This window comes from Triticum dicoccoides, chromosome 2A (genome assembly GCF_002162155.2).
Source record: "Triticum dicoccoides isolate Atlit2015 ecotype Zavitan chromosome 2A, WEW_v2.0, whole genome shotgun sequence".
Lineage (NCBI taxonomy): Eukaryota > Viridiplantae > Streptophyta > Magnoliopsida > Poales > Poaceae > Triticum > Triticum dicoccoides.
The window spans coordinates 788,411,644-788,423,941 of NC_041382.1; the positions used below are offsets into that span (position 1 = coordinate 788,411,644).

Sequence of the window (12,298 nt, forward strand, 5' to 3'; positions counted from 1 at the left end):
AAGACTAGAATCTAATTCTACACTAAAAAAATCTACACTAATAAGTATAAAATCAGTTTCTACAATAATAAATCGAATTTGTTTCCTGTGTTTCATGCTTTGCATCCCATGACAGATATGGTGTCTGATTTCATAGCTTGGGTAGGTAATGGGTTAAGTACCGGTAGTAACAGGATTCTAAATTAAGGAACGGTTTGGTTTGATTTTCGGTAAAAGGCTTTAGAACACAGGAAACAGTTTGATTTTCAGTTTTTCTTTTCGCCCTTCAGATTTTGGCACCAAACAAAGGTGGCGCCTTAATTAATGTTTTGCCCCTTCAGTAAAAAAAAGTGCAGTAATCCGGCTTCAGGCTCTCAAATTGGTGGCGTTCGGTTTTGCCTTGTTAAGCAAGCATTTGATGCCACTGATTGTTGAAAGGAATCAAATTCTCTTGTTCACCCATTTCACGGCTTTCTCTTACCAGCAGAGCATGCTCTGGTTCAGTGACAAATTGCTGAAGCAGCTCACTAATACAGTATATGCATGTGATGCGGAGCTGCTGGTGCTTGGAGTTGTTTAAGACAGTGTTTGGGGTTTCAAAAGTAAGGAAAACAATTTTGTTTTGCAAGATTCAGACTACTCTTTTGTGATTTTTTTTAAGTGAACGAATGGCCCTTGCGGTTTCAAGTTTTGGAAGTAGAGAAATACCAGACTAAAGTTTGTTGTAAGCAGTTTCGCAGGGATAATAATTTTATGCCTCCACTGATCATTTCAATCTGAAGTTGAGTGGGCTTAACTTTTAGGTCAGATGGCTGCTGGTAGAAAGAAAGCTGTTGCACTTTGAGCTGTTGTACATTTGGTTTGAGAGCCAGATGATCGAGGTGAATTAGGTTTTGTCTGCACAACAATTAGAACGCTAAACAGGCAAGTCAGTTAAGAGTTTTTGCTTGAGCATCTCAAAGACATGTTGTGGCTAGTCTGAACAATGGACAAGCAAGCAGATTTGAGGTGTTGATGCCCATTCCTGTTGCTAGCAGAGCATCACACTTGCTGCACTTCTCTCGGATACTACATACACTACTGAAGTTGCAGTAAGGGAGGATGACAGTTTAGCATCGTGTGAGCTGCAACGGATGAATTTATGGAACTGTTCATTGCTTCTGTTGTTGCCGTCACAATGATATGATCACTCTAGGACTCCATAATCCACATGCATGCTTCAACATGTTCGCTATAATTCCCAGAACCGGAAGGAGTATTTTGTTTTGTTTCCACAAGTGCAATATACACTCGTGATCGAGGATGCCGGCATTCGGCTTGCTCCAGATTGATGCATTTGTTTTTGGGACCATGTCCAGCTTGGAAATAATAAATAAAGAAATATAATTTAAGATTATATATGCAACAAGGAGCAGCTAGGATGAAAAAGATAAAGATATGATGATATCATAGCACCTCACCTGCGCCAAGGAAGGACAAGCCAACAAAACGATCATGCTTTGGTGCTTCCGCCCGGCATGTGTGTGAGGGTTGGCACTCCCTAGGAGATCTTTTAGGCTCCTCACGCCCACAAGCTGTATGTGATGGTTGACACTTCCCAAGGATTGTTGTTAGGCTTCCTTCTCTCTGTATTTTTCTCCTCCTCCTCCTCCTGTTGGGGCTGCGCACTTCTCGCTGCTCGTCGACGGCAAGAAGCGCCAGTACAGGTGAGCTTCCTCTTTGATTCTCCTTTGTGTTGTTAAAAATAGTATCCACCAACCTATTTTAGCTCTGAACAACCTGTTTTTTCAAAGAAGAGAACTCAAGGGAAATTTCAGCAAGCAAACGGCTGTGTTGTGAAGGTGTGGAGGAGGCAGAGAAGATAATTTGGTCTTCTCGTGTACTGCTTCTAGTTCATAAATAAATTCATAAATCATGTAGATAATTTGGTCTCGATTACAAGGAGATCTCGATTACAAGGATGCGGATTCGCTAACCTAGCTTTCGAGAGATTGCAACTTACTCTTTTCGTCCTAGGGGCTCCCCTTTATATAATAGATCGAGTTACCTAAATTTACAATAGATCACGGGTCGTAATACAACCCGTGTCCTACTTTTTCCCTACTTGTCTTGCCTCCAAGTAAGGAGAATCTTCATATTTGGGCCTTCGTGAGCTGGCCAATCAAACTCCTCCATGAGCCGGCCTCCCGCCGAGTTACACCCTAGGCTTCTAGGCCCTTCCGTCGCCTGTGTTGATCCGGTGGGTCGAAGTGACCCATGAGCCGTTAGGCTCTATGTTGGGTCATTCCTCCTAACCGGGTCAACCCATGGAGAATATCCCCAACATGTGTACTGCTTCTAGAGCATGATTGGTTTGCTACCAATATTTGGCTAGCCAAATGTTAGCATTGCCGAATATTGGCAATACCAAGACTTGTCAAATGTTGGCAACTTTATGTGAGATAGGCAAGACAACTTGATACCCAATCAATGAGTAGCCAATATTTGGCACCATGCCGAACATTGGCATGCCAATTTTTGGCATCAATCCAATTATGCTCCTAGTTCATAAAACATGTAGATAATTTTGTCTTCTCTTTCATGTTTCGACTCCATCATATTCTGTTCTGTTGTGCGCGGTCCTCCCCCAGGCTTTTCTTTCTCTCGGCTCCGTATGTGAATATAATACATTTTCATTTCAATATGCAGTGTATATCTCACGTCACAACATACATTTCATTATGTATGCAAATACATACAGGATTTCTAGTCAAAGAACAGTATGTTTGTTAATAATTGCAAAGACATACTGAAACTTAATAACTTTATTGTCACTGCAAGATCATTCGCGATGTTTCACTAGCTTGTTATTTTGCTGATGTATCAGTTGAGACTAATTTCATGACAAAGTTTCCTTGCCTAATTTCATGAAAACTTTGTTGGAAACATATCGGAGGGAAATGATTGCTAGAATTGTTGGCTTGTTTTATATTGTATGACTGCAAAATTTACTTCCATAATGCGAGTTGTGCGCCTGTGTTTCTGTAATGCTAATTACATCCATTGTTTGCTCGTAGCTTGAAAAATAGATGTCCAGATTCTAGCCAACATGAGCTTATCTTCCATTGGGGTCATCGGTGCCATCAATGAGTGTATCACTTTGTTTCAGTGGGCCAAATCCGCCATTTCATCTCTGCACTCCCGATGGAGTGGCTCACAGCAGCAAGATCTCCAAGGTCGTGTATCACAGTTGGAGAGTGGCCTACAAGGTCTCAGGGATACTCTTCCCATAATGCATGACCTCATTAATAAAGCAGAGTGGAGGAGCCATGATGACGTTGTGGCAAGTCTCCTTCCGAAACTCAAGGATTCAGTGTCTGACGCCGAGGACCTTATTGATGAGTTTAGTTGGTATGAGAAGAAGGTGCAAGTGGAGGGCGATGCAGGCGAGTCTCCTTTCATTGAATTCTTTGATAGTGTAATCCAAGGTAGCTTCAATAAGCTGAATGATGCCCAATTGAGATTGGATCGTCTTTCGAGTCAGCTAAAGGATATCGGGCTTCATGGAGTTACACAGCGATTTGAAAAATTTGTCAGGCCGGAGACCACCTCTTTCCCAAGTGAAACAAAAATATTTGGTCGTGATAAGGAGCTGGAGCAATTATTGAGATTTCTCAATGTACCTGAGAATTCAAAACGCAAGAGAGCAACTAGATCAATCAATGTATCAACAAGCAACCATGTTGGTAACAAATCAAGAATATTCTGTCTTCCTGTTTTGCCAATAGCTGGAATTGGTGGTGTTGGAAAGACTACTTTGGCCCAGCTTATCTGCAACCATCAACGAGTGAGGTCCCACTTTGACCTGATAATTTGGGTTTGTGTCTCAGATGACTTTGATGTGAAGAGGCTAACTAAAGAGGCCATACAATCCTGTACTAGAAATGAGGGAACAAACGATAATCTGGATTCTCTTCAGCATGCTCTTTCAAACAAAGTGGAAAACAAAAGGTTATTGATAGTCCTAGATGACATGTGGGATGAAGCCTTGAAGGAAAATGGACAGTGTTGGAAGAGGTTTTGTGCACCTTTTAGAAATGTCCAAGAGGGAAGTATGATGTTGGTCACCACTAGATGTCCAAAAGTTATAGAGGGGGTGCGCACAATGGATCCGGTTAACTTAGAAGGTCTAAAGGATGACGTCTTTTGGAATTTCTTCAAATTGTGTGCGTTTGGATCTGAGGAGTCTAACAATGATGCCGAGTTAGAGCGCATTGGTAGAGGAATACTTCGTAAACTGAAGGGTTCTCCTTTGGCTGCCAAAACGTTGGGACGTATGTTAAGCATGGACCTTCAAGCATCACATTGGAATTTTATACTTGAGAGTCAACTGTGGGAGTTGAGACAAGAGGAGACAGATATTTTGCCTGCGCTTCGGTTGAGCTACATGTATTTACCATTCTATTTGAAGCAGTGTTTCGCATTTTGTGCGGTGTACCCAAAAGATTACAAATTCCAGAAGGAACGCTTGGCTGAAATTTGGGTAGCAGAAGGCTTTGTGGAACCGCAAGGTGGTGTTCCAATTAAAGTTATTGGCCATCGCTATTTTGAAGACCTTGTAGCACGGTCCTTCTTTCAAAAAGTTGGTGGTGGATATGTAATCCATGACTTGCTGCATGACATGGCTCAAAAGGTTTCTGAGCACGACTGCTTCATCTTAAGAAATAAGAGTGACTTTGATAAGGTTCCCCAGAATGTTCGTCATCTTTACGTACTCCCTAGCCGCGACTTTGATGATTCCAACTTATTGACACTATGCAAGTACACGAAGCTGCGTACCCTAATTTGCAAGAAGAATTTAGGGCAAAAGACATGTTTTGCAATGGCTCATTGGTGTACTAATCTTTTGCGTATGCGTGTTATTTCTTGTGCCTTCACAAATAAGTTACCGGATAATATTGGCAACTGGAAGCATCTTCGGTACCTTGAAATCTCCAGAGCTTGTCCTTCAAAGAGGATTCCTTCATCTTTCTGTTGGCTATATAATCTGCAGATTTTAAAAGCCAAGAAATGCATGCTAGAAAACTTGTCCAATGACTTTGGTAAGTTGACCGGTTTACAAAAATTCGAACTACATGGATTTACTCTTGATTCACGGAGGATAAACTTAAATGATATACACGCAATTGGTACCTTCCCATCACTGTCAGTGACAGACCTAACCATTGAGAGGAACCAAAATATATCAAGCCTGGAACAATTTCTGCATCCAGAGTGTGTACCAGCCATCAAGAAAATCAGAATTGAATATTGCACTATGTTGGCAACAATACCAACTGAAAAGTTTGGGGATTTGCATTTCCTTGAAGAGCTGGACATCGGCTCTTGTCCAAACATCCGCTCCCAAAGACTGGTATCGTCGTCCCTTAAGAAGCTCATCCTGCGTGGTGCTGGTCTCTTTTGCAATATTGATTGCTGCTCCCTCACCTACTTTTATTTAGCAAGTGGGCGTGTCACGACCATCCAACTACAAACGTGGAGTCTTCCATCTCTACGGGAGTTAACCATCATTTGCCAATCTCTTACATCTATTGGAGGCAGCATTACAACATTCTCATCCCTTACTGTCCTAACAGTTAAATATTGTTATAAATTGTTAACCCTTGATGATCTCTTAACACAAGAATGTCTACTTGCTATTGAGGAAATTCACGTCACAGATTGTCTCGAGTTACTATCCCTGCCATTTGAAAGGTTTGGGAGTTCGCCTAATCTGAAACATCTGGTGGTTGATAACTGCCCAAGTCTCAACTGGCAAAGAGGCTTGGTGTTGCCATCATCTCTCCAAAGGCTCAGCTTACAGTGGTGTGGGAATATCTCTCCATATGTTCCGAGCTGCCTACAGAGCCTCACATCCCTTGTCTCACTTGAAATTGGTGGATGCAATGGTATAACATCCATTCCAGGCAACATTTGGCACAGTTATCTCGCTTCTCTTGAGAACTTGGTGATTCAGGATTGTCCAAACCTAGTTTCAATTGGTGGAGCAAACGCAGTTGCACAAATAAAAAAGGTGATGATACTCAGATGTCCAAACTTAGAGGAAGCAGAGCAGATCAATAGATGATACTGCTGCCTAAGGTATTTGTGCTAACACTTGTTTCTTGTCCAACTTTTACTTATATGCTGTTTGAAATTCCTTATATTCTGGAAATAACTCATGTATTATGCAGTAAGAATCCAACTTAAATTCTTACATGTTCCCAACTTAAAGTTACTTGTTGAGGACACCTAGCTACATGTATTGTATATCTTGATCTGTTTTTATTTCACCAAAGGAAACTGTGCTGTCTATTACTGATGGAATCTTGAAAATTTGCTAACCTATCGATGTAGGAGTGCTTCCGTGTTGTGTGTTAAGTTGAAACACTTGTCTCCCTCTCCCTACCAAATTTGCTCTACTGACCATGTTTTGTTCGCAGGAACCCATAGCTACATTATTTGGAAGTTGGAATACTGGAGGATGAGACTTGTCGACGACAAGGAAAGAAAAGAAATGTGGTGTTTACTGCATCCCTTCGTCTCACCGTCTCTATCAACCTCACTATGGCCCAACTCCCTTTTTTATATAGTTTTGTTCCATCAATTATTTCCAATATTTGTGTTGATAATGGTCAGTTCCCAGTTTGCTCCAGCAAAAACTTGTTGTAAGTTATGAAATGTGACAAAATTGATGTGCGTCTCTAAGACATTTTGTGTATATATGCATTTGTGTGTTTTGGTACATCTTAACTAGTTTGAACAATGAAAAGGCAGATCTGGTTTTGCATTCAGAAGTAAAGTACTAGCTGAAGTTGGTTGCGGGTTTCTACACCTTTGATGGGTTAGTATTTTCGAATGCCACAAAGTTAAACTACAAAAATTCAAAAAGCAAGTTAAACTAAATGTCAATTTTAGTTCTGATGAGGACTTTTAGGATTAATTGTTTAAAATGTATTTATTGCAGTGCGCAGCAGATCCTGAATCTGCAATCCTGATTACTGCATTTTTTTTAAAGGCAGTGCTTGGGGTTCAGAAGTAAGGAAAACAACTTACTGGTTTTCAGGGTTCAGACTAGCAGCCTCTTGTGTGTTTTGCTTCTGTGATTGTTTTCAAACTGGAACACTGTTGAATGTGGTTTAATCTTTAGGGCTGCTAGAATGAAAGCTGCTGCAGTTTGAGCCAGATGAGGCCAATTAGGATCAGTGTGAACCAATTACGAAGAGTGAGAAGGCCGCTGGCAGTACAGCTCAGCGAAGCAATCATTTTTGGCGCTCCATCGATCCTCATAATTTTGGGCGCAAGAGTCTGTCTGTCAGATTCAGTGTGCATCTCCAAGACATGCTATTTTTGTACTTGTACGCAAGAGTTTGGCGCAAGAGCAGAGAAGCGAGCAGGGTTCAGACTCTGAATGTTGGAATAGCGGTAAAATGATGAAAATAGCAACAAAAAACTTAATCGGCGTTTCGCAAAAAAAAAAGTGTACTACTCCGACGTCCGTGGTGCTCTAGATAATAAAAGAGAGGCAAAATCAATACTCTAAGAAAAGATCTTTGTCTCAATATGCAGGTTCTGAATGTCCAATTCCACAGCCATATTAAGAATTTATCTGCAGCAGGTCCGGACTGCAAAGCTGTAGTCAGCATGTTGAATTGACTTTCACGTTCTTCTCCCTCTCCGTGTGCGCCCCGGGGGCCGACCACGTCGTCCTGGGCTCCTCCTCCTCTGGCAGCTGGTTCGTTACTGCCGCCGCCGAGGCCCGGCTGCACATCGTCAACCGGGTCACCAGTGACCAGCGCACGCTCCCTGGCATCGACACCATCCCCTGCCTAGGTGCTGCGGATGATATTGCTGCTGATGCTTGGGTGACATTTTTTTTAAGATAGTGGGGTTTCAGAAGTATGAAAACAATATAGTTTGCAGGGTTCAGAATAGTATTAATTTGGTGTTTGTTTTGTCTTGTGATTGTTTCAAACTGCAGCCAAGTTATAGCATGCTTCATAAACCAACTCTGCATCGGCCTGCCTGTTGATGATCAAGCTAGATCTTTTTTTTGGAGGGTCTGAGGGGTAGTGTTTTGAGAGGGTATATTACAGTACCGGGCAAATCGGTGGCATTTGGTACCGGAAGTGATGGATGCAACTCAAATGATGATTCATCATCCTTGTCTGTTTGTGTTGGTGGCGTGCTTTGTCTCCCTGCCACTGCAAATTCTTTGCTCGAAGAATTTTTTACAAGGCGAAACAGACGCCACCAATTTGTCTGGCAATGTACTACATACAGAGTTTCTACTAGACAAATTGATTCCCTTGTAAGCAACAATTTGACCCCCTAGATCATTCAAAGGAATCAAGCTTCGTGTTTTTCCCATCTCTGTTGCTATTGTATTGGAGTAGAGTAGCATCCTCTGCCTCTTTTACCAGCAGACCATCACTCTCACTGCACTTGTTAGGTTTCAGTAACTAAAGAGGACTGTTTGGTTTGCAATTATTTAACTTTTCTGCATCTCGAGCTGCAACATGGGAAGGGTATGTTACTTGTATGGTCGCCACGACGATGAATTGCTATAGTGACTGGAGGCTATGGAAAGCTGCACATGTTCTTCAGGATAGAACAAAACGGATTATTTCATGACGATGATGAGTGGCCAATTTAGGACTGGCAGCTGGACGCTATGCAAAGCTGCACATGTTCTTAAGGAATTGTGATTTGCTGTTGAGAGGGAAAATAACTGGTTTGCATTGCAAGGTTAACAATTATTTTTCTTTTATCTAGATCATACCATGCTATATATTATTCTCGTTATTGTTTTCATCGCACGTACGCAATATATTTGTGACATTGAAGATATCGTTATTCGGCTGGCTCCGCATTCGAGTCACTTTCACGAACTTGTCTGACTTGGAATACATATAACCATATATGTATAAGATGCGCGACATGGAGCAGCTCTCCTCGGTGTTGCCGCAGGCGGACAAAGAAAGCTGTGTGAGGCCGGCCGTGACAAATTAAAGCATGGTTGCTACTTCCGCCCACAAGCTGTATGTATGTATGTGAGGGTTGACACCTTCCAAGAGATTGTCATTGGATTCCTCTCCCGCACATTTCACACCCATCCAAGAGCACTCCCACCCTCCTCCTGCTGCTGTTGGTGCGCGTTTGACAGCGAGCCTCTCGTCGACGGCAATCAACGCCGATCCTTTCTTCTAAGTACCGCCTCATTTCTTCTTCTGATCTTTTTTCCTCTATATGTTGTTAAAAATAGAATCAACCAATCTATTTTAGCTTCTAGCAACCAATTTATCAAAGAAGAAAAATCGAGGGAAATTTCAGCAACCTGATGAAGAGAGCACTAGCTATAGCAAGCAGAAGATAATTTGCTATTATTTCAATATTTGAGGTATTTTCATGTACTGCTTCTAGAGTCTTCTGCCATATTCACAAAATGAGGGATATCTCTCTCTCTCTCTCTCTTTCTGTTGTGCACTGTCCTGCCCAGGCTCTATTATTTCAATGTTTCGAATAGCGGGCGCTGCTAAATAGCGGCGGCCTTCAAATCAGCTATAGCGGGCTATTTGTACATGAGACTATTTAGCGGCACTGAAAAGGCTATAGCGGACTATAGCAGGGCTATAGCTGGACCTATAAAACGTTGTTTTCACTTCATGACATTTCTCTAACGTATCCACGGAAACTAACTTCATGGGAATTTTCAGTGGAAACATATGTGGAGAAAATAACTAAAACGGTAGTCGGCTTGTTATATACTACCAAGATATTAATTGTGTCCACTGATTGCTTGCAGGACCTGCCAACCACAATGAGCCTATCTGCCATTGGGATCGTTGGTGCCATCAATGAATGTGTCACTTTGTTTCAGTGGGCCAAATCTGCCATCTCATCTCTGCACTCCCGATGGAGTGGCTCACAGAAACAACATCTTCAGGATCAAGTCTTGCAACTAGAGAGTGGCCTACAACGAATGAGGGATACTCTTCCTGCAATGTACGACCTCATTAACAAAGCAGAGTGGAGAAGCCATGAACAATGTGTGGCCAAGCTCCTTCCATGTCTTAAGGATGCTGTGTATGAGGCCGAAGACCTTCTTGATGAATTCACATGGTACGAGAAGAAGGTGCAAGTGGGGGCAATGCAAGCCAATCTCCTTTCACTGACTTCTTTCATACCATCATCAAAGGCAGCTTTGACAAAGTTAATGATGTCCAATCGAGGTTGGACCATCTTTCAAGTATGCTGGATAAGTTGGGGCTTCATGGAATTGCACAACGCTTTGACAAATTAGTCAGGCCAGAGACCACATCTTTACCAAATGAAACAAAAATATTTGGTCGTGCCAAGGAGCTGAAGCAGGTATTGGGATTACTCGGTGTACCTACAGGCCCAAAACGTAAGAGAGCAACTAGTTCAATCGATGCATCAACATGCACATCAACAAAATCAAGAATATCGAGTCTTCCTGTTTTGGTGATAGCTGGAATTGGTGGTGTTGGAAAGACCACTTTGGTACAACATGTCTGCAGCCATCCACGAGTGAGGTCCCACTTTGATCTGATAATTTGGACTTGTGTCTCGGATGACTTTGATGTGAAGAGACTAACTAAAGAGGTCATACAATCATGCACTAAAAAGGAGGGGGGAAATGATAATTTGGATTCTCTTCAACATGCTCTCTCTAACCATGTGAACAATAAAAGGCTATTGATAGTTCTTGATGACATGTGGGATGACTCCTTGAAGGAAAATGGGCAGTGTTGGAAGAGGTTTTGTGCACCTTTTAGAAGTGTCCTGGAGGGAAGTATGATGTTGGTCACCACTAGATGTCCAAATGTTACCGAGGGGGTGCGCACAATGGAGCATGTTATAGTTGAAGGTCTGAAGGATGGCGTATTTTGGAATTTCTTCAAATTGTGCGCTTTTGGATCTGAGAGTTCTGACAATGATCCCGAGCTGGAGCGTATTGGCCAAAGAATTCTTCCTAAATTGAAGGGTTCTCCTTTGGCAGCCAAAACTCTAGGACGAATGTTGAGGATGGACCTTCAAGCATCTCATTGGAATTCTATAGTTGAGAGTGAACTATGGGAGTTGAAACAAAAGGAAACCGATATTTTGCCTGCCCTTCGGTTGAGCTACATGTATTTACCATTCTGCTTGAAACAATGCTTTGCATTCTGCGCCATGTATCCCAAAGATTACAAATTTGAGAAGGCATGCTTAGCTGAAATTTGGGTAGCAGAAGGCTTTGTGGAACCTCAAGCTGGTGTTCCCATTCAAGATATTTGCTGTCAGTATTTTGAAGACCTTGTGGCGCGGTCTTTCTTTCAAAAGTTTAATGGTCGGTATGTAATCCATGACTTGCTGCATGACATGGCACAAAAAGTTTCAGAGCACGACTGCTTCATCTTACGAAATAAGAGTGATTTTGATAAAGTTCCCCAGAATGTTCGCCATCTATGCATACTCCCTAGCAGTGAATTTGATGATTCCAACTTGTTGAGACTATGCAAGTACACGAAGCTGCGCACCCTAATTTGCAAGATTAATTTGGGGAAAAGAACATGCTTTGTAATGGACCACTGGTGTACTAAACTTACACGTATGCGTGTGATGTCTTCTGCCTTCACAAATGAAGTACCAGATAGTATTGGTAATTGGAAGCATCTTCGGTACCTTGAAATCTCCAGAACTTGTACTTTGAAGAGGATTCCTTCAACTTTCTGTTGGCTATATAATATGCAGATTTTATATGCCAAGAAATGCAACCTACAAAGCTTACCCGCTGACTTTGATAAGTTGACCAGTTTACAGAAATTTGAATTAAACGGACTAAGTATTAATTCAGCCAATCAAGAGGGACAAGGAATTAGGTCAATAAAGAATCTGAATCAAATTCGTGAATACTTGTTGATAGATAATGTTGGCATCCTAAGTAAGGATCATGCAGCAGAAGCTGAACTGAAGAATAAGAAATGTCTTGATAGGTTGGTATTGATTATGCGAGTTGCTTTATGCCCTGCTGAGTTTTATATGCACAACAGTGATATAGAAGTGCTTGAAGGTCTGCAACCTCCTATCAGCCTCAAGCGTCTCTTTGTCCAGAATTATGTCGGTGTCTCGCTCCCAAGCTGGTTTCAACCACAAAACTTGCCAAGCTTAACATCACTTCATTTTGTAGGTTTTGTTGGGATGAAGAGCATATCATTTCCTATGATCTCACAGAACATAAACCTAAATGAAATACATGCAATTGGTACTTTCTTGTCCCTGGCAGACCTAAGCATTG

The 12,298-nt window shown here is 41.9% G+C and overlaps 1 protein-coding gene and 1 pseudogene across 1 annotated transcript; both read left to right on the forward strand.

Annotated features, from left to right (window-relative positions):
- Positions 1–3,067: 3,067 nt before the first annotated feature.
- On the forward strand, positions 3,068–6,085 carry LOC119358517 (putative disease resistance protein RGA4). The gene is made up of 2 exons (XM_037625020.1): positions 3,068–4,779; positions 4,957–6,085. The coding sequence occupies exons 1-2, from the start codon at positions 3,068–3,070 to the stop codon at positions 6,083–6,085; spliced, it is 2,841 nt and encodes a 946-aa protein (XP_037480917.1).
- Positions 6,086–10,000: 3,915 nt separating this feature from the next.
- LOC119352545 overlaps positions 10,001–12,298 on the forward strand; it is a 3,210-nt pseudogene continuing 912 nt past the window's right edge.